This window comes from Dendrobates tinctorius, unplaced genomic scaffold (genome assembly GCF_039654945.1).
Source record: "Dendrobates tinctorius isolate UK_male_01 unplaced genomic scaffold, ASM3965494v1 ptg000120l, whole genome shotgun sequence".
Taxonomy (NCBI): domain Eukaryota; kingdom Metazoa; phylum Chordata; class Amphibia; order Anura; family Dendrobatidae; genus Dendrobates; species Dendrobates tinctorius.
In genome coordinates this window covers 44,397,893-44,419,466 of record NW_027361788.1, presented here as the reverse complement: position 1 = coordinate 44,419,466, position 21,574 = coordinate 44,397,893, and the positions used below count along the sequence as shown (strand labels likewise).

The following is a 21,574-nucleotide window of genomic DNA, read 5'->3' as shown; positions in this document are numbered from 1 at the left end:
TTCTTGTACATAGGAGCAGTATTATAGTAGTTATATTCTTGTACATAGGGGCAGTATTATAGTAGTTATATTCTTGTACATAGGGGCAGTATTATAGTAGTTATATTCTTGTATACGGGCAGTATTATAATATGGTAGTTATATTCTTGTACATATGAACAGTATTATAGTAGTTATATTCTTGTACATGGGGCAGTATTATAGTAGCTATATTCTTGTACATAGGGGCAGTATTATAGTAGTTATATTCTTGTACATAGGGGCAGTATTATAGTAGTTATATTCTTGTACATATGGAGCAGTATTATAGTAGTTATATTGTACATAGGGCAGTATTATAGTAGTTATATTCTTGTACATAGGGGCAGTATTATAGTAGTTATATTCTTGTACACATGGAGCAGTATTATAGTAGTTATATTCTTGTACATATGGAGCAGTATTATAGTAGTTATATTCTTGTACATTGGGGACCGTATTATAGTAGTTATATTCTTGTACATAGGGGCAGTATTATAGTAGTTATATTCTTGTACATATGGAGCAGTATTATAGTAATTATATTCTTGTACATATTAGCAGTATTATAGTAGTTATAGTCTTGTACATAGAGGGAAGTATTGTAGTAGTTATATTCTTGTACATGGGGGACAGTATTATAGTAGTTATATTATTGTATATATGAGCAGTAATGTAGTAGTTATATTCATGTTTCATGTACATAGGGGCATTATTATAATAGTACTGTATATTCTTGTACATTGGGGCAGTATTATAGTAGTTATATTCTTGTACATTGGGGCAGTATTATAGTAGTTATATTCTTGTACATAGGGGCAGTATTATAGTAGTTATATTCTTGTACATAGGGAGCAGTATTATAGTAGTTATATTCTTGTACATAGGAGCAGTATTATAGTAGTTATATTCTTGTACATAGGAGCAGTATTATAGTAGTTATATTCTTGTACATAGGGGCAGTATTAGTTATATTCTTGTACATAGGAGCAGTATTATAGTAGTTATATTCTTGTACATAGGAGCAGTATTATATTAGTTATATTCTTGTACATAGGGGCAGTATTATGGTAGTTATATTCTTGTACATAGGGGCAGTATCATAGTAGTTATATTCTTGTATACGGGCAGTATTATAATAGAGTAGTTATATTCTTGTACATATGAACAGTATTATAGTAGTTATATTCTTGTACATGGGGCAGTATTATAGTAGCTATATTCTTGTACATAGGGGCAGTATTATAGTAGTTATATTCTTGTACATGGGGCAGTATTATAGTAGCTATATTCTTGTACATAGGGACAGTATTATAGTAGTTATATTCTTATACATGGGGCAGTTTTATAGTAGCTATATTCTTGTACATAGGGGCAGTATTATAGTAGTTATATTCTTGTACATATGAACAGTATTATAGTAGTTATATTCTTGTACATGTAAGCAGTATTATAGTAGTTATATTCTTATTCATAGGGGCAGTATTATAGTAGTTATATTCTTGTACATGTAAGCAGTAGTATAGTACTTATATTCTTGTACATAGGGGCAGTATTATAGTAAATATATTCTTGTACATGGGGCAGTATTAAATTAGTTATATTCTTGTTCATAGGAGCAGTATTATAGTAGCTAATCTCTTGTACATAGGAGCAATATAACAGTAGTTTTATTTTTGTACATAGGGGCAGTATTATAGTAGTTATATTCTTGTACATAGGGGCAGTATTATAGTAGTTATATTCTTGTACATGGGGCAGTATAATAGTAGCTATATTCTTGTACATAGGGGCAGTATTATAGTAGTTAGGGGCAGTATAACAGTAGTTATATTCTTGTACATAAAAGCAGTTTTATAGTAGTTATATTTTTGTACATAAGGGCAGTATTATAGTAGTTATATTCGTGTACATAGGAGGCAGTATTATAGTAGTTATATTCTTGTACATAGGAGCAGTGTTATAGTAGTTATATTCTTGTACATAGGAGCAGCATTATAGTAATTATATTCTTGTACATAGGAGCAGTATTATAGTAATTATATTCTTGTACATAGGGGCAGTATTATAGTAGTTATATTCTTGTACATGGGGCAGTATTATAGTAGCTATATTCTTGTACATAGGGGCAGTATTATAGTAGTTAGGGGCAGTATAACAATAGTTATATTCTTGTACATAAAAGCAGTTTTATAGTAGTTATATTTTTGTACATAAGGGCAGTATTATAGTAGTTATATTCGTGTACATAGGAGGCAGTATTATAGTAGTTATATTCTTGTACATAGGAGCAGTATTTTAGTAGTTATATTCTTGTACATAGGAGCAGTATTATAGTAATTATATTCTTGTACATAGGGGCAGTATTATAGTAGTTATATTCGTGTACGTAGGAGGCAGTATTATAGTAGTTATATTCTTGTACATAGGAGCAGTGTTATAGTAGTTATATTCTTGTACATAGGAGCAGTATTATAGTAATTATATTCTTGTACATAGGAGCAGTATTATAGTAATTATATTCTTGTACATAGGGGCAGTATTATAGTAGTTATATTCGTGTACGTAGGAGGCAGTATTATAGTAGTTATATTCTTGTACATAGGAGCAGTGTTATAGTAGTTATATTCTTGTACATAGGAGCAGTATTATAGTAATTATATTCTTGTACATAGGGGCAGTATTATAATAGATATATTCTTGTACATAGGGGGCAGTATTAGGGTGGTTTCACATTAGCGCTTTTTAAGCGCACGCACGGCCGGGGGTAGCTCCGCCCCCGAACCGGCTCTCTGCCCGGCGTGCCCGCCCCTTGCTTGTAGCGCCGCCTCCTAGCGCACAGCGGCGCCTGCGATCGGCGCACCCTATCTTTAGCATAGGGTGCGCAGATCGTGCGCAGGCCGTGCGCTAGTTGCGCTTTGACCTGCGCTGCGCACTTTTGACGGTGCGCCGTGCGCGCCAAAATCCGAAAAGTTTGAGGGCAGTATTATAGTAGCTATATTCTTGTACATAGGGGCAGTATTATAGTAGTTATATTCTTGTACATGGGGCAGTATTATAGTAGCTATATTCTTGTACATAGGGACAGTATTATAGTAGTTATATTCTTATACATGGGGCAGTTTTATAGTAGCTATATTCTTGTACATAGGGGCAGTATTATAGTAGTTATATTCTTGTACATATGAACAGTATTATAGTAGTTATATTCTTGTACATGTAAGCAGTATTATAGTAGTTATATTCTTATTCATAGGGGCAGTATTATAGTAGTTATATTCTTGTACATGTAAGCAGTAGTATAGTACTTATATTCTTGTACATAGGGGCAGTATTATAGTAGTTATATTCTTGTACATGGGGCAGTATTAAATTAGTTATATTCTTGTTCATAGGAGCAGTATTATAGTAGCTAATCTCTTGTACATAGGAGCAATATAACAGTAGTTTTATTTTTGTACATAGGGGCAGTATTATAGTAGTTATATTCTTGTACATAGGGGCAGTATTATAGTAGTTATATTCTTGTACATGGGGCAGTATTATAGTAGTTATATTCTTGTACATGGGGCAGTATAATAGTAGCTATATTCTTGTACATAGGGGCAGTATCATAGTAGTTAGGGGCAGTATAACAGTAGTTATATTCTTGTACATAAAAGCAGTTTTATAGTAGTTATATTTTTGTACATAAGGGCAGTATTATAGTAGTTATATTCGTGTACATAGGAGGCAGTATTATAGTAGTTATATTCTTGTAGCAGTGTTATAGTAGTTATATTCTTGTACATAGGAGCAGCATTATAGTAATTATATTATTGTACATAGGAGCAGTATTATAGTAATTATATTCTTGTACATAGGGGCAGTATTATAGTAGTTATATTCTTGTACATGGGGCAGTATTATAGTAGCTATATTCTTGTACATAGGGGCAGTATTATAGTAGTTAGGGGCAGTATAACAGTAGTTATATTCTTGTACATAAAAGCAGTTTTATAGTAGTTATATTTTTGTACATAAGGGCAGTATTATAGTAGTTATATTCGTGTACATAGGAGGCAGTATTATAGTAGTTATATTCTTGTACATAGGAGCAGTATTTTAGTAGTTATGTTCTTGTACATAGGAGCAGTATTATAGTAATTATATTCTTGTACATAGGGGCAGTATTATAGTAGTTATATTCGTGTACGTAGGAGGCAGTATTATAGTAGTTATATTCTTGTACATAGGAGCAGTGTTATAGTAGTTATATTCTTGTACATAGGAGCAGTATTATAGTAATTATATTCTTGTACATAGGAGCAGTATTATAGTAATTATATTCTTGTACATAGGGGCAGTATTATAGTAGTTATATTCGTGTACGTAGGAGGCAGTATTATAGTAGTTATATTCTTGTACATAGGAGCAGTGTTATAGTAGTTATATTCTTGTACATAGGAGCAGTATTATAGTAATTATATTCTTGTACATAGGGGCAGTATTATAATAGATATATTCTTGTACATAGGGGGCAGTATTAGGGTGGTTTCACATTAGCGCTTTTTAAGCGCACGCACGGCCGGGGGTAGCTCCGCCCCCGAACCGGCTCTCTGCCCGGCGTGCCCACCCCTTGCTTGTAGCGCCGCCTCCTAGCGCACAGCGGCGCCTGCGATCGGCGCACCCTATGCTAAAGTTTGATTTTGGCGCGCACGGCGCACCGTCAAAAGTGCGCAGCGCAGGTCAAAGCGCAACTAGCGCACGGCCTGCGCACGATCTGCGCACCCTATGCTAAAGATAGGGTGCGCCGATCGCAGGCGCCGCTGTGCGCTAGGAGGCGGCGCTACAAGCAAGGGGCGGGCACGCCGGGCAGAGAGCCTTGTACATAAGGGCTGTAACATTGTAGTTATATACTTGTACTTAGGGGGGTGGCATTACTGCAGTTCTATTCTTGTACATAGGAGGTGGTATTGTAGTATTAGAGCAGTCTTATTTTTGTACATAGGAGGCAGTATTAGAACAGTTATAATGTTGTACATGAGGTGCAGCAACATAGTAGTAGTCTATTGATTGAAATTGATCTTCACATAGGATGTCCACTACAAATAATTATCTAAAAAATTATGCCAATGATAGTTTTAAAATAATAAAAGAAAAAAAAGAAACTGATACTGCCCTACTGGATCTTTGCCACTTCTTGTTGCTGCTGGATCCATTTTTTTCATAATTGGAAGTAGTGGACAACATAATTTAGTATACTTTCCAAATTTATATGAAACATTCGGGGAAATTCAACAAAACAACAAATATTTCCCATAATTTAATGAATTTAATGAATTTAATGAATAATTCCCATTTCATTTTACCCACTCTTTAGTTCACTGGTTTGGAGTAAAACTAGTCAATGGTCCTTAGATACTTTGGCAGCATTATATTTCAAGGCCACTTGTGGCATCACAAAATCAATTTCTTTTCTCTGTATAGACTGCTCATTTTCTTGCTTTTTAGACGAGACAAAAACTATTCTGCCTTCTGAAAGATACAATATACAATACAAACTGCACAGCTGAGCCCTGGCTGCATCCCAGACAAATTAAAAGGATAAACCACTCCCTGCAGTGTTAGAAGGGTACGTCTTACCAGCACAAAGAAAGAAGACGCATAAAACTTATTGAGTAATTTGCGGGAAGACATGTAACAATCTATTAGATGAAAGCCATAGCCCAGGCTAAGAGACGTCGCAAGAGAATTTCTTTACTGCCCAGAAACATAGGCCTAAATGCCAGGACCTGCTTTTAATTTAAAAGGTCTTCTGCTTGATCAGCTTACCTTAGGGGCAAGCATTGGGACAGTGAATGAGGGCCTGGTTCCCACCCAATTTTTCCTATGCAAATGAACAGCAGTGGACCCCCAGTTGGAAAGCTGATTACATGTTTCCATAGAAGAGCGTAAAATAATGCTACCAATTGGTAACATAGCAGTAGCTCTCTGGCCAGGTTCAGACTATTTTACTGAAAAATGGACCCACTCGTCTTTGGAAATTCTGGATGTGACACATTGCAGATGGGAGCATGAGCAGCCTTTACATGACATGTATACTGTACGCTGTCATTTTTTCCATGCAGTTCAAGTGGAAGAAAGGCCATCTGCACTGGATCACTGGCTATAATGGGTCCGTGTGCGGAATAAGCCCCTATGCAAGGAAGACACAGCTCCTCCATCTTCTCCACAAGCAAAGGACTCTTCAAGGGTTATGACATCTTCTCTCCCAGTTGGAATGGGAGGAAAGAGGGGAACTGTCACACACAGTGTAGGACAGACTAAGTGCAAAACAAAGGGATAAAGGAAGGGGAACCAAACACTAGGGAAGGGGGAAGTGGAGACCCCTAGACTGATCTAACGTCACCCTGTCTGTCCTACCATCCCTATATAGGTTCCACACCTATCGCTGAGCAGGATACCTAGTCCCTGTGTGACCTTGGCAATAAGCCCTGCAGCGGGAAGGACAGGGTGACGTCTAGTCAATCTCATTAACACTAAAGGCAGTAAGGATAAATGAAACCAGGGGGACACTTAGCTTGAGTAGACTCAGAGAGAAACGCCGATGCCCTCCAAACTCCAAGAGGACACTAGCAGACTGCTACAGCAACAAGCTTCAACAGAAAAGTGCAAATAGGAAATATCATCTGCAACTCCCAAAAGGAAGTAGGGAGTTATAAAAACCCAGGTCCAGGTGTGGTTTTTAGCAGTGGGGGAGGTGGCCACACGTCTGCAAAGCAAACAACCCAGATCTTCTGTAGACAGATGCAGTGCAACGTTCTGCAGCCTCTGACACATCCATGACAGACACATGCTCATGGATGGACTGGTGAAATGGGGGCTTTTTAGGGCTCTTGGTATAGGCCCCTTGGGTACATTTTTTCGGCGCAGCTGTCCTTTCAGCCTTGACACGTTATCTCCCCAGCAGCTCCTTGTTTATGAGACTGATGACTGATTGGTGTTTGAGTCATTGTGCGCAAATGTCACTGTGCAATAAAACAATAATTTTCCTTTTTTATGCATTTAAATCATTCAGGGATATTACATGGCCTAGCTCATTCATCTAAATCATAGCTAATAAGAATACCCATTAATAAGTCATTACCCCGGCAAATGTTCACACCTGATTTTACCACTGAGGCGCACAAATAAGATGGAAACGTCATTCAAATGTGCAAAATGTACCGTTTTTGATGGCTTATTTTCTGCTCATTTAATGACTGTGTGCAGAATTCATCTGTCTGAATCCCACATTAGAGTTTATTTATGAGACTACGATTATGAGGTTATGATGGTTCTTAAAGGGACGGAGGTAGTAGCAAATAAAAATAATCTAAAGGCATATCTAATGACGAGGGAGGGTCAGGAATTATCATGGAAACCGTATGTCATACAGTTCTAAGGTCATGAAGCACTAATCTGCAGCCTGTGATCCTCCATTTGTTCAGACACTACAACTTCCAGCATGCTCTGAAAGCGAAAAGCAGGGAGCTACAAGAGTGCTGCAGGTCGCCCAGATATCCTGAGCGAGCATTGTCCACTAATCTATTATTAATGCAGAGCAATTTGGGGAATTACGAAGAAACTGATGTGCATCTTACAAAGCTAAAACATCTACTTTTATTAATAAATTCAGAATGGTAGCAATGAATTAAAGTCCATCGTATAAGTGATTGTGGCAAGGTGCAGACGAGCAGTTTAGGAACAGATCTAAAACCTAAGTTTGAACATTACACTGCTTTGTAATTAGCGATGATATAAATACGCTAGTATTGTTAGAGAAGTGCCTCTTTGTTTCAGGAGTCAAGGTTTGGGCTAACGCCAGTGCCGTCCTCACTGGTAGCGTATAAATAAGACATGGCTGAATCACATGTTTTTACTTTGAAAGAAAGAGACGACTTGGAGGGTTATATTAACTGGTGATTTTGAGGGAAAAGGTTCTTTGATTTATTTTACAGCATGATACTTGCCAAGAAAATTGTATAAAAAAAAAATCAGTCATTTAGTAATGAATTTAGTTTAATCAGAAAGGAATAAATGAAGGATTCTGGCAGGGAAGGGGTTTAGCATCCCTAGAAAGGATGTTGACAGGTGAAGTGTATGTAAAAGGAGGCTGGTTGGGAAAAATAGTAAGTGCTGCCGTGCATAGATTTATCAGGAAAGGGTTTAATTGCTGTGCACAGCTTTGTCAAGAGGAGCGGCGTTAAGTAATACTGCGGAGAGCTCTCGCTGGAGTATTTTTTTTTCTGAGGTTCATTTGTGTTCTGCCACATTGATGAGCGCTCCTGTGGGATCCCCGTCTGCTTGTATGTACCTGGATGAGCCGACGTTTAGGTCCTGTAGTGTGGCCCCTTCCGATGAATCCTGTGTTACCGGTTTCATTTGCAAATACAGCACCAGCAGAGGTGTGTGACCCATCACATCTACCTGTGGGCACATAGAGAAATCAGGCGTTAGTTATTAAACTGGCACAATCTGTTCTGTCGCCCTGGGTGAGGCCACACAGAGAAGGATCCTTGTTTCATTTATTCTCACTGAAATATTTATTCCTGAGCACGAGGGGCTGGAGATGCTTTCCTCTATTCCCTCACCCACATGGAAGCAGGACGTGGACCAACTTGGTGCAGCTTTGGCAGTGAAAGAAACTAACAGTTGCTAGGCAACTGGAAAAGCGAGTGGAATGGAAATGAAATCTTACTGCGTTCCTAAACAGCGTAATAAACCTGATTGTGTGTTTGTTTTTTGTTTTTTTAATAAAAAAAATATTTAAGTCTGAATTTTATTCAATGTGATCCCTGACTATAGAGTTAAGAATGCGTTAAACTTCATTTGTCACAAGCAAAAGGTATTTCTAATGCAGTGTGAATACTAATCTAGTGGATGCATTTTTGTTTATCTATTGCTGGGGGGAAATAGACATTTTTGCTCAAATACTCTGTGCTACTGGACAACCCTGCCTTTTTCACTAACATTCAATATCTAAAGGAAAAGTACGTGCTGCAAGGGTTCATTCACACGTCAGATTTTCTCGTACTAGTGCTGCCTGTTTTTTTCCACGCATAGTACTTGTACCTATGACATTCTATGGGGTGGTTCATGTGTCCAATGATTTCCTCGGACCTAATGGTCCACAGAAAATATTGGAGACATGTCCAATTTTGATCTGAGTGTTACATCAAAATCAGCAATGCAAGTCCATGGGTCCGTGAAAAATATCGGACTGCACTTGTTGGCATCTGATTGTGGTCTGATTTTCATGGACTGTCAGAGCAGAAGGAGAAACAGATGACACTCGGACCACACTTTGATAAACTCAAAATAAGTGGTCAGTTTTTCTCATATGTGAAAAAGTTGGACCTAAGACTTAGGCTAGGCTTGAATCTGTATATCATATCTAAATACCTGTTGTGTCCCACGAATGGGAACAACTGTAATGTATATTTCTCTGTGTTTAGTTTTTTCTCCAATCAGCAAAATTCCCTGTTGTTGCTAGGTAGAATTAGACTGTGTGAAAATTGTCCCCATGTCCCTCCTGTAGTTGAGCTCTGTATTAGGTTGCTCCTCCCTTCTTCTTCAGTTTAGCCTACAGCAACCATTACTCAAGACACATGTGTACTCCCCTGTACATATTACCCCTTTTTACCTACTGTCTATTGTAAACTAATACAAGATTTTGGAAGAAATCAGCATCGTTTCTCCTGGTCTTTCTACAGTTGCATTGCCGGTGGAGTTAAAACTATCTGTGGATGCCTGGTGGTGTAAGTACGAGTTATACAATTATCTAAGAAGCTGATAGTTAGAACGCTTGGGATTACAGCCATCAGGAAGAGACAGATTAGTAAAAAGGGATAGCTGTGAAGAGGAATAGTTTACAGCTGTAATCCTAGAATAGGATTGTTTATAAGGCTAATGTAAAGCCACAACAGCTTACATAGACTGCAGACATTCTCTGTACTCTTCACTTCAGAAAATTGCACAGTGAAAGATTTAACCTGTTACTAAGAACATTTCACAGCCTGTAATCCAGAGAAAGGATCACCTATAAGCTATTGAGAAGCTGCAGTTTACATAGACTTGTATCACATTCTGTGCTGTCCACTTCATCTAGTTGCAACTCTGTACTGGTCTCCTTGACAACCAGGAGCAGCATAGACCCTCCTCCAGCCTTCGCCCTGCAGAGACTGTAGCAGCTCATATTACACAGATCTCATCTGCCTGTGAGTTACAATGGCTGAAGGAAAGTCTGCAATATCGTTACAAGAGTTCTCAGAAACTGCCAGACACAAGCGCTCTGCTAAGCAGTCAAGGAAAGCTATAGAGAACCTTGAAATCATTAAACATGAACTTTCTTGTAATATATCCATCTTATGGCAAAGACTGCAGAGCCACATTAACAGCATCTCCCAGTATGCCTTCCACGAGTTACCACCAGAGGAAGCCCTTGAACAATTGTTCTCTGCATACCAGTCTTACAAAGACAGTTGTAAAAAATACATCTCTATTGAAATTAAATACGCTAGTCACTAATCAATACAAAAAGGGTGGGGGAACAAGAGGCGCAATAGTGCCCTATCACTAGTGACACTACGATGTGAGTGGTGTAATGTAGTTCCACTCACCTATTCCAGTTGTGTGACCCACAACTGGCTTGAAGACATAACACAGTATCAGCTGCTGCAGGACCTCCACCGACTACTCCAATGTGGAAAAACTGCCAGAGAATATGGGAAGCAAGATGTACCTCAGTCCGCGCTGCTGAATCCACAAAATCACCTGGGATGCAAGATGTTGTAACAAAGTACTTCTTTGGACTTCCAGGACTTCCAACAGCTCAATGCCGAATGAGATAGCACCATGCACGACATCGCGAACAAGACAGAAGCAAAAATTCCACAAATGTCAGAAGTGACATTGCACAGGTCCGCTAGGAGCTCAAAGCACTTAATCAAGTCAAGCTCATCAAGGTACTCAACCCTCAGTTCACTTCACGTGCTGAAGCAGAATCTGCCCAAAAGAAAGCAGAGAGGGAAACGGAATCTGCACGCAAGAGCAGAGATGGAAACAGAATCTGCACGCAAGAAAGCAGAGATGGATACGGCATCTGCATGCAAGAAAGCAGAGATGGAAACGGAATCTGCACGCAAGAAAGCAGAGATTGCATGCAAGGAAGCAGAGATAGAAGCTGAATATGCAAGCGAGAAGGCGGAAATAGAAGCCCTGTAGAAGGAATACGAACATGCAGCAGCCATGGCAAAGCTAAAGGTCTTCGAGCAGGCTCTAGGTGGGAGCCAAGGAGGCAGCCTCAATTTGTACAAACTCGACACAGAAGACCCACTTAAGCGCACAAGAAATTACATGCTGAGCCAAACCAACGAACCCCTGACCACCAACATCATTCCCGTCAGCACCGACCTCTCTCTAGAGCATCGGGACGTTGATCCGCCTGCAGCTCCCAGCTTTTAAGGTCAGTCCAATGTACCACAAACATTCAAACCTGAACCACCTCCTCCTTCATACGTCAAAACACGGTCTGACCCTACACCTCAGCAAATGCCATATACCAACGTCTACATGCAACCTAACATGCCGACAAGGCACTACGCTCCTGACAACTGTGTGGTTCCAGCCCTGCATACAACAGAGATCATATGCCACAAACCGGTTGGTGGTCTAAACGCCTACGCCACTCCGTATCTTCCCATGTTCTTGAATCAAGAATCTATGACCCACGCTAACAGTATCACCCAGCCAGCAAATATTTCTCCAAAGTCAGAAAGAACAGACATGTCTGATGTTGCAAGGTACATGATACGCCGAGAACTCACCATCACCGGTCTCACAAGGTTCAATGACAAGCCTGAGAATTACAGAGGTTGGAAATGTGCATTTAAAGCCACAATTAGTGACCTTGGCATCACTGCTGCTGAAGAGCTGGATCTACTAATCAGGTTGCTCGGACCCCAATCCACAGAGCGGGTCAAGAGGCTCAGATCCGTCCACATCCGCAATCCAGCAGCTGGTCTCATGGCTGCATGGGACAGACTTGAATGTAGCTTTGGCAGTCCTGAAGCCATAGAGAATGCACTGTTTAAGCGTCTACAGGATTTTCCCAAAATATCTGGCAAGGACAGTTCAAAATTTCTAGAGCTCAGCGACCTGCTCGTAGAGCTCCAGTTAGCCAAGGCAGACACGCACCTACCTGGTCTCATCTACCTGGATACCACTTGGGGCATTAACCCAATAGTTTCTAAGCTGCCATACAATATACAAGAGAAGTGGACCACTATTGGGTCAAAATACAAAAGAGCCAATCAAGCCTCTTTTCCTCCATTTTCCTTCTTCTGTGACCTCATCAAGGAGATTGCAGAGTGCAAAACTGACCCCAGCTTCTGCTATGAAGAACCCAGCGGCTCTGCATCATCCCCTAAAAAGCAGTGAAGGTGAGAAGGTTGAAAATCCGAACTGCCAGTGTCCAATTCATAAACTGCCACATCCGCTGAAGAAGTGCATCGGCTTCAGGAAGAAACCCATTCAAGAACGAAAGGAGCTCTTGAAGAAGTTTGGAGTATGCTTCAGGTGCTGCGCCTCTACCGAACATCTTGCGAAGGACTGTGTCATCGCCATCAAGTGTCTAGAGTGTGACAGCAAAGACCATGTATAAGTGCTCCATCCATCACAGCCTGACTCTGCGTCTACACCTTCTCCCACCACAAGCTATGGCGGGGAGAGTTCAGACCAAGCGACAAGCCATGTTGCGGTATCTTCCTCATGTACCGAAGTCTGCAGAGATGGTCTTCGAGACAAGTCCTGCACGAAGATTTGCCTGGCAAGAGTGTATCCCAATGGTCATCCAGAGAAGGCAGTCAAGGTGTACGTTAGTCTGGACGACCAGAGCAACAAATCACTGGCCAGGTCAGAACTCTTCGACTTGTTCTACTTAAAAGGAGACATCTATCCCTACACCTTGGGCACCTGCAGTGGCGTTATAAAAACCTCTGGAGGAAGGGCCAGTGGCCTCATAATAACTTCTCTTGAGAAGGAAGCCATGGAGATACCACTACCCACGCTTGTTGAGTGTAATCAAATTCCATGCAACAGGGAAGAAATCCCAACACCAGAAGACACTCTTCAGCATCCTCATCTCAGAATGATAGCCAAAGAGATGCCACCCATGGACAAGGCAGACATCCTAATTCTCCTCGGCAGAGACATTATATGACTGCACAAGATGCATCATCAAATCCATGGACTCAATGAACCGTACGCCCAGCGCCTCGAGCTAAGCTGGGTTATCATCAGCAATGTCTGTAGTGACCAGACAAAGGATCCAAGCAGAATCTCCCCTTACAAAACGCTTAGCACGTCAGGTCACCATAACTTGTCCCGCTACCAGAACCCCGTCATTACTGGATGAAGGAGAAATCAAACGACACTAAATGTCAACAACAACCATCTGACAATTCAAGTCTGCTTTATCCTCAAGACTACAACCTTGAGACAGCAGCACTCGACCCTTCAAACAAGGACAACAAGTCACCACCTACAGAGGAAGACAAAGTGATCATCACGGTCACGAGCATCAAACCCACCAATGACAACTATAACAGCTGGGTAGCTCCCTCACCTTCCCTAGAAGACTGAGTTAACAAGGGATTCACAGCAAGCAACTGTTAAGTTCCCAACCTTTGACGCCTACCTCCATCACAAGCCTGGTCAAGCCGAAGCTGTGCTAGAACTCTGCTCAGAGTGAGAGCCCCTCTCTCAGCAGCCTATCTTTTACCAATAGTCCTTTCTTTCTCCCCAAGCAATGAAGCCTCAGCACCCTGCCGGACGTCGAACAAGACACGTTCACTTCTCAAGCATCACCCTGTGATGAACTCATTAATGAACTTGGGCCAAGAGAACCAGAGTCTTGGAAGGATCTCGATCCAACCTGCCTTACAAGTTGTTTGTCCAAGGTGCCAGTATGGAAGTTGAGATCTCATCACCCTGGACATTCTTCCAACTGATCAGTCATCGTGCCTGCTGACATGAATTTCAGGTTCATCGTCTGCTGGCTCCTTCGAGCAGGAGTCACATGAACTTGGCTTTGTCGCTGGACTCTGCCACGGCGGGGAGCATACCTTCGCATTCTACTGCCGTGTCAGGACTCAATCCAACTGAAATTTAACTTCCCCTTGTGGACTGGAACTTCTACTGTTGGGCTGGTGGAAGAGTTGGCATGTTGCGGCTTCCCCAATCCGAAGATGGGTTTTCTATTCGACTCATTTTTCACTTTTTATTCAAGGTCTACGTTTTATACTACAAGTATGGACTTGATTTCTGCATTATGTTGCATTGTTTTTCTTCTCTCCTCTCGTTGCAAGTCTCACGACATCGAGGGACAGAGTCGTCTCCTTATCTCACACAAGGATTTCTGCATTATGTTGCATTGTTTTTCTTCTCTCCTCTCATTGCAGGTTTCATGACATCGAGGGACAGAGTCGTCGTCTTATCTCGCACACGGACTTATGAAATCTGACGATTTCAGATGGGGAGTGTTGTGTCCCATGAATGGGAATAACCTGTAATGCATATTTCTCTGTGTTTAGTTTATCCTCTAACCAGCAAAATTCCCTGTTGTTGCTAGGTAGAATAAGGGTGTGTGCACACGCGGCAATTTTTGCTGCGGACCCACAGCGTTTCTGGCCCTGCGGGTCCGCAGCAGGATCTGCTGCGTTGTACAGTACCATTTTTCTCTATGTAAAATGGAAACCGCTGTGCACATGCTGCAGAATTTTCCGCACGGTTTTGCTGCGGTTACAAATCCGCAGAAAGAAATGACATGTTACTTCTTTTCTGCGGATTCCACTGCGGTCTACCATCTCCTCCATTGTAGAGGTGATAAAACGCAGGGCAAAACCGCAGCCTAAACCGCAGGTCTTTTGACCTGAAATTTACCTGCGGATTTTAGAAAATCAGCGAAGAGAAATCCGCAGCACCTAAAAACTACATGTGCACATACCCTTAGACCAGTGGTTTTCAACCAGTGTTCCGCGGCACACTAGTGTGCCGCGACACATGGTCGGGTGTGCCGCGTGTCCGCATGGCTAATTTACATGCGATGCAAATTAGCCATGTGGAGGCAAGCAGGGCGGCGGGTCGGAGAGGCAGCAGTCCCGTGTTCCTGTGTCGCTTCCTCCCTGACACAGCAGTCAGCGGCGCGGCTGGATGACATCATCATTCAGCCCCGCGGCTGCTGTGCCAGTGAGATGAAGCTGCCGGTGAGGAGAGGTGAGGGGTGTGTGTGTGTGTGTGTGTGTGTCTAGGTGAGAGGTGTGTGTTTGTGTGCGTGTGTAGGTGAGTTGATGGATGTGATGAGAAGCAATGATGGGAGTCATGGAGAAGGCGGTGATGGGGAGAGGGCAATGGAGAAGGCGGTGATGGGGAGAGGGCAATGGAGAAGGCGGTGATGGGGGTGATAAGAAGGCGGTGGTGGGGAGAGGGCAATGATGGGGTTGTCGAAAGGGCAATAATGGGGTGGTGGGGAGAAGGAAATGATGGAGGTAGTGGAATGGGCAATTTCTACATGAAGGGGATTATGATGGGGCATATTACTACAAGAAGGTGATAATGATGGGGCATATTACTAAAAGAAGGGGATAATGATGGGGCATATTACTAAAAGAAAGGGATAATTATATGGCTCATATACTGCAATATAAAGGGGTTCAATGAGAAATACTATGGCCATGAGGCTGGAGTACATTTTGGTTGGTGGTGTGCCCCGGGATTTTTTACGTATAAAAAGTGTGCCGCGGCTCAAAAAAGGTTGAAAATCACTGCCTTAGACTGTGAAAATTGTCCCCATGTCCCTCCTATAGTTGAGCTATGTATTAGGTTGCTCCTCCCTTCTTCAGTTTAGCCTACAGCAGTCATTACTCAAGACGCGCATGTGTACTCCCCTGTACAGATTACCCCTTTTTACCTACTATTCATTGTAAACTAATACAAGATTTTGGATGAAAACAGCATTGTTTCTCCTGGTCTTTCTACAGTTACATTGCCGGTGGAGTTAAAACTATCTGTGGATGCCTGGTGGTGTAAGTATGAGTTATACAATTATCGAAGAAGCTGATAGTTAGAATGCTTGGGATTACAGCCATCAGGAAGAGACAGAATAATACCTGTCCTGTTTACTTTCCTTTTCCGGATACCTGCTTATATTTGGATCACCCCACCCACCGACAGATACCACTGTCCTGATTACAGACCCCCTTCAGTTTACAGTTTCTTTCCATTTACCGGATACCTGCTTATATTCGGATTGCCCCATCCACCGACAGATACCACTGTCCTGATTACAGACCCCCTTCAGTTTACAGATCCTTTCCATTTACTGGATACCTGCTTATATATGGATCACCCCACCCATCGACAGATACCACTGTCCTGTTTACAGACCCCCCTTCAGTTTACAGATCCTTTCCATTTCCAGGATACCTGCTTATTTACAGATCGCCCCACCCACCGACAGACACCACTGTCCTGTTTACAAAATTCACATGAAAATCTGCAAAAATTTTAGCTAAAAAATGGTTAACACAGTCTAAATATACAGCAGATTTCTCCAACAGCAAGAACCACTATGATACATGTGGTGCATTTTTAGGACATTTCAGTCTACGTTCATACTGTCCAGTGTTGATGAGTATGCCTCTTTGTGCTATAAATTTGCCCTCCAATGTTGATGAACGGTGTCGCATGCTAAGCCAGACCCCTTTTCCATCTAGGCCAGGCCCAGTTGTCAGATAAGAGGCAACAAGTATCTAACACACATCATAAATATGGTGCAGATTATGAAACACAGTGTTTGGGGAGTAAATTGTATCATAATTCTGGTGCATTTGGCTTGATAATTTTCCCCCATTGTCTATGTTTTACCCACACCATTAAACCATCCTCTTGTCTTAAATAATTTATATTTTAATCTGCTGCTGAGAAAGTAATAAAGCCAAAACTCAGGAGGCACGAACGACAGCCAACCAATATACCAAAGACATTTTACACAGTCCCATGCCAAAAGTAATGGGGCGAACGATCATCAATACTATCCTGCAGTTTGGCTATTGTCGGCAGCACATCACCTCTTATGGACGCTCGTTCATCTGATTAGTATGTATCAGGGCCTTAAAGCTCCCAAATTGGACTTCACTTTGTCTCCCTAGGCTTGTAAATGTCACATTTCTCATTAATGCATCTTTAAGTCCTTTTGTGCTGCATAAGTTGGACAATTTGACATTTAGGAGAGCCAGATGGGTGCAGACACTCTTAATGGGAGTCACACAAGAAATCCCGCTGAATTGTACTCCTATTATTGTGGTCGATGAGGACAACTCAATATCTTTATGGGAACGGCTTTCTTAACAACAGAACATACAGTATGTGGTAGTTTGAGACCAATGCTGAGTAAACGGTCTTGTGAGACAGACAAGAAAGTGCACAATGGAGCCGAGACGAGCAGCTTGTTCCTCTCACAAATCCATAAATGAACCTTTTCTTGTACTGCGAGACATAAGACGCTGACTGCCAGGGTCTACGAGATCTGTCTCAATGCACAGTAAAGTAAGATACCCTCTTAGGACATTGCTGCCCTAAGGCTAAGTGCAGCTTTAGAAAGGCTGTCTGTTTGGTATTTTTTACTAGCTGTTTCCAGCCAGCTAACGCTCGGCACGCTCAGCCTCGTGTGGAAATGTGGGGGGACGGAACCTCATGTGGTAATGTGTGGGGACGGAGCCTCGTGTGGTAATGTGGGGGGATGGAGCCTCGCGTGGTAATGTGGGGGGATGGAGCCTCGCGTGGTAATGTGGGGGGATGGAGCCTCGCGTGGTAATTTGGGGGGATGGAGCCTCGCGTGGTAATGTGGGGGGATGGACCCTCGTGTGGTAATGTGGGGGGATGGAGCCTCGCGTGGTAATGTGGGGGGATGGAGCCTCGCGTGGTAATGTGGGGGGATGGAGCCTCGCGTGGTAATGTGGGGGGATGGAGCCTCGTGTGGTAATGTGGTGGGGGGCGGGATTGTGTGTGGTAATGTGGTGGGGGGCGGGATTGTGTGTGGTGATGTGGTGGGGGGGCGGGATTGTGTGTGGTGATGTGGTGGGGGCAGGATTGTGTGTGGTGATGTGGTGGGGGGGCGGGATTGTGTGTGGTGATGTGGGGGCGGGATTGTGTGTGGTGATGTGGTGGGGGGGCGGGATTGTGTGTGGTGATGTGGTGGGGGCGGGATTGTGTGTGGTGATGTGGTGTGGGGGCGGGATTGTGTGGTGATGGCGGAACTACTGTGCAGGGGTTGGGATTAGTGAGTAATCACGATGCCTCTTATATATATATATAGATGCCATAAAGCCACAAGTGTATAAGTACAAGAGGCTTTGCAAAAAATAGACAAGACTGGTCCTCCAGTCACCGTTTAGTACAATCACTTTCCAGCGTCGCTCCTCTTATCCTAACATTGCCATCAGTAAAGAGCCTGGTACACAGGGCTGTGATTACTTGTACAATTATTCTCCATCACTGGCCTTTGTACACGTGTTCAGAGAGTCAACAATCCATCACAATGTGCTCCATTATCGCTGATCGGATGGGTTTTGATGACCTGAATTCACCGCTAGTCGGCAGCACATCTATCTGTATACACAGGATGCTCTGCCCAACACGACTGTAAAGGGTTTTGTATGAACACACGCTTATATGAAACCCTAACAATTATTGCAAGACATAATCGTCCAGCAAATGAGTGCTATAAAGTAGCAATTTGCAGGCAACTTCAGTCAGCACTAACCACCGGAGACACCTGCGCTGGCACCACCCCTGACCATGGGATGTGTCTGGTATTGCATATAAGTGAATGGAGCGGAGCTGCAATATCACACAACCAATGATCCTGTCCTTTCAGGAAGTTTACAACAGTTTCCTTATCATCAGAGTCAAGATTACAATGACTGGTAAAACAGCTGACAACACAGGAACCACCAATCACAACAGGCGATGTCACAGCTCTCCCTGCCCCCATTCACAATAATGATCTTTGCACATACTGTACTCATTTGTCACTTCAATACAAAACACAGGGTCATGGTCAGACCGTTGTGTTTAAAAAAAACAAAACATTAAAACACAAAAACCTGATTTAATCAATATGTCATTTTCTGACTATAGCTTCCCTTTAAATGTATGCATTTATGGCTAAAATAAATTTTGCAATTTGGTTTTCATTATAAATTTTGCACCGTTTGCCATTGCCATCCATAGCCTCTGTGTTGTGCTGTCTGTTGCTGGCTGCAGAAGGAGTCAACTGAATTTCCTATAGTGAGGTCATTCTAACGGTCTGACCGGAGAATTTCTAATACCTATCTGTCTTTTTCTGAGCATTTAGCTGATTTTTATGACAAACCAAATTGAGATTAATGTGACTGAAAAGCAAAATGGTAATGGCTGATAAAACCCAATTACAAACATTATTTATTGCGCCAAATAATGCACGTAAGTATTAAAAAAAAAAAAATGTTCCGAAAGGTGGATGACCCCTTTCAAGGCTTCCCAAATGCACATGCACACAATCACAAGCAGTGTATACAGACCCTGGCGTACTCACCTTTAGCCCTTGCTCTCAGGTATGAGTTTTTCTGGAGGCTTGCTCTCTCCGTTCTGGCGCTCAGCTTTTAAGCTTCGCTTGCGTTTCTGCACATTCTGCTCCGGGTGGAAGAGGATGACATAAACCTTGGGCACGTAAAGCATTCCCAGAGAGACGGATGCACTCAAACTCATCGATACTGTCAGCGTGGTGGTCTGGATATAGATCTAAGTGAATGGGTTAAAAATAAGAATATCGTCTCCGTTACTGAAAGTTGGATGGTGACTATGGAGATTGATTCCAATCAGTGGATGTCAACAAGACAGGGATGTGTATGCAAGGTATGATGGCCTCCCAAAAATGTGGCAGATGGATGCGTATACCTAACAATGGGCTCTTCACCGATCACAGGGGTAACATGTGGCATGAAGTTATGTTGCACTGAACGAAATGAAATGTCCAGTAATGTGATGTCAATAAATGAATATGGTATAAATGGCCAAGTAATGCAATTCACCTTCTCAGCAGACTGTGCAGTGCCAAAGAAGATGGGGACAAATGCCAGCCATACAATACAAGTGGTGTACATAGTAAAACCAATAGGCTTAGCCTCATTGAAGTTTTCAGGCACTCCGCGGGCCTTCACTGCATATACAGTACAGGTCACCATCAGCAGGATGGAGTACATCAGACAGCTAACGAGGGACAGGTCAGACATGTCACATTTCAATACCCCCCTGGCAAGCTCAGGGTTGGGTGTCCTCTGCTCTTCATAGTCAATTACACTGTGCGGGGGCAAAACTGCCAACCACACGGCTGTTCCCACCAGCTGCACGGAAATGAGACTGAAAGTGAGGAACACCTGAGATCCAGGGCTGATGAAACGAGGAGGAGTTACTGAACGTTTTCCTTGTTCGAAGATGCGGTAGATCCTGTTGGTCTTGGTCAGAAGAGCAGCATATGAAATACACATGCCTAGACCCAGGAAGAGCCGCCGAAGGGCACAAACGGCTATGCCAGGCTCTGCCATCATTAGGAAGGTAATTGCATACATTAAGAAGATTCCCGTTAGCAAAACATAACTCAATTCCCGTCCAGAGGCCCTTACGATAGGAGTGTCATTAAAACGTATTAGGGTCCCCACCACGAAGAGGGTACTGAGTATGCCCAAAATAGACAAGAAAAGAGGCAGAATTGCCCAAGCAGAATGCCACTCCAGTTTAACAATCGGCGTTGGCCGGCAGGCAGTTCGGTTAACATTTGGCCTCATGTCAAAGGGGCAAAGTTGGCAGTTGAAGTCATCCAGCTGGTACTGGTACCCATCGCATAGCTCACAATGCCAGCAACACGACACTCCCTTCACCATTTTTTTTCGCTCTCCTGGTTGGCAGGGAAGGCTACATACAGATGATGGGATATCTGACTGCCCACCGTACCACTGCATCTCTTCAATCTGCAAAATAAAATAAAAAATCAAGTTTAAAAGAACAAAGCAAGAATGGTCTGTGGATACGGGAAGAGAGGTGGGATATTGGGAGCCATGTTCCCCCATGGAGTAAGTGCCGTCTTGTCGCAGTTTTCAGATCCACAGTCCATTCTTGCTCTGCTGGTTGGCGCTCTTACTTGTTGTCACTGTTTAAAATTGACCACATGGGATCCCGAGTGAGGACAACCAGCTTATGGTAGCAGCAGGCTGACTCAAAAGTTCATTTGGAATAATGTGTGTGGCAGGGTTACTCACAGAGTTTGTTTTTCCTTGCTACCCACATCCCGTTAATGTATTTTTTTGTGTGTGTATCCAGAGTCCATTCAGAAATGCTTCAATAAAAAGCTTTTTTCGCTTTTCTATCCCAAAGTTTATGTAGTGTCAACCTAGGGCCAGTGTCTGAACCAATCAGAACCCAAAGCAACAGTCTAACC

General features: G+C 42.5%; 1 protein-coding gene across 1 annotated transcript in view; it reads right to left on the bottom strand.

Moving 5' to 3' along the window:
• Nucleotides 1–8,043: 8,043 nt before the first annotated feature.
• LOC141046702 (metabotropic glutamate receptor 6-like) overlaps nt 8,044–21,574 on the bottom strand; it is an 83,546-nt gene continuing 70,015 nt past the window's right edge. Inside the window, exons 10-12 of the mRNA XM_073541303.1 lie at nt 20,172–21,107; nt 19,676–19,881; nt 8,044–8,469 (exon numbers count right to left, since the gene is read on the bottom strand). Coding sequence (XP_073397404.1) covers nt 19,678–19,881; nt 20,172–21,107 — 1,140 coding nt within the window. The 3' untranslated portion in view covers nt 8,044–8,469; nt 19,676–19,677. The remainder of the gene's footprint in view (nt 8,470–19,675; nt 19,882–20,171; nt 21,108–21,574) is intronic.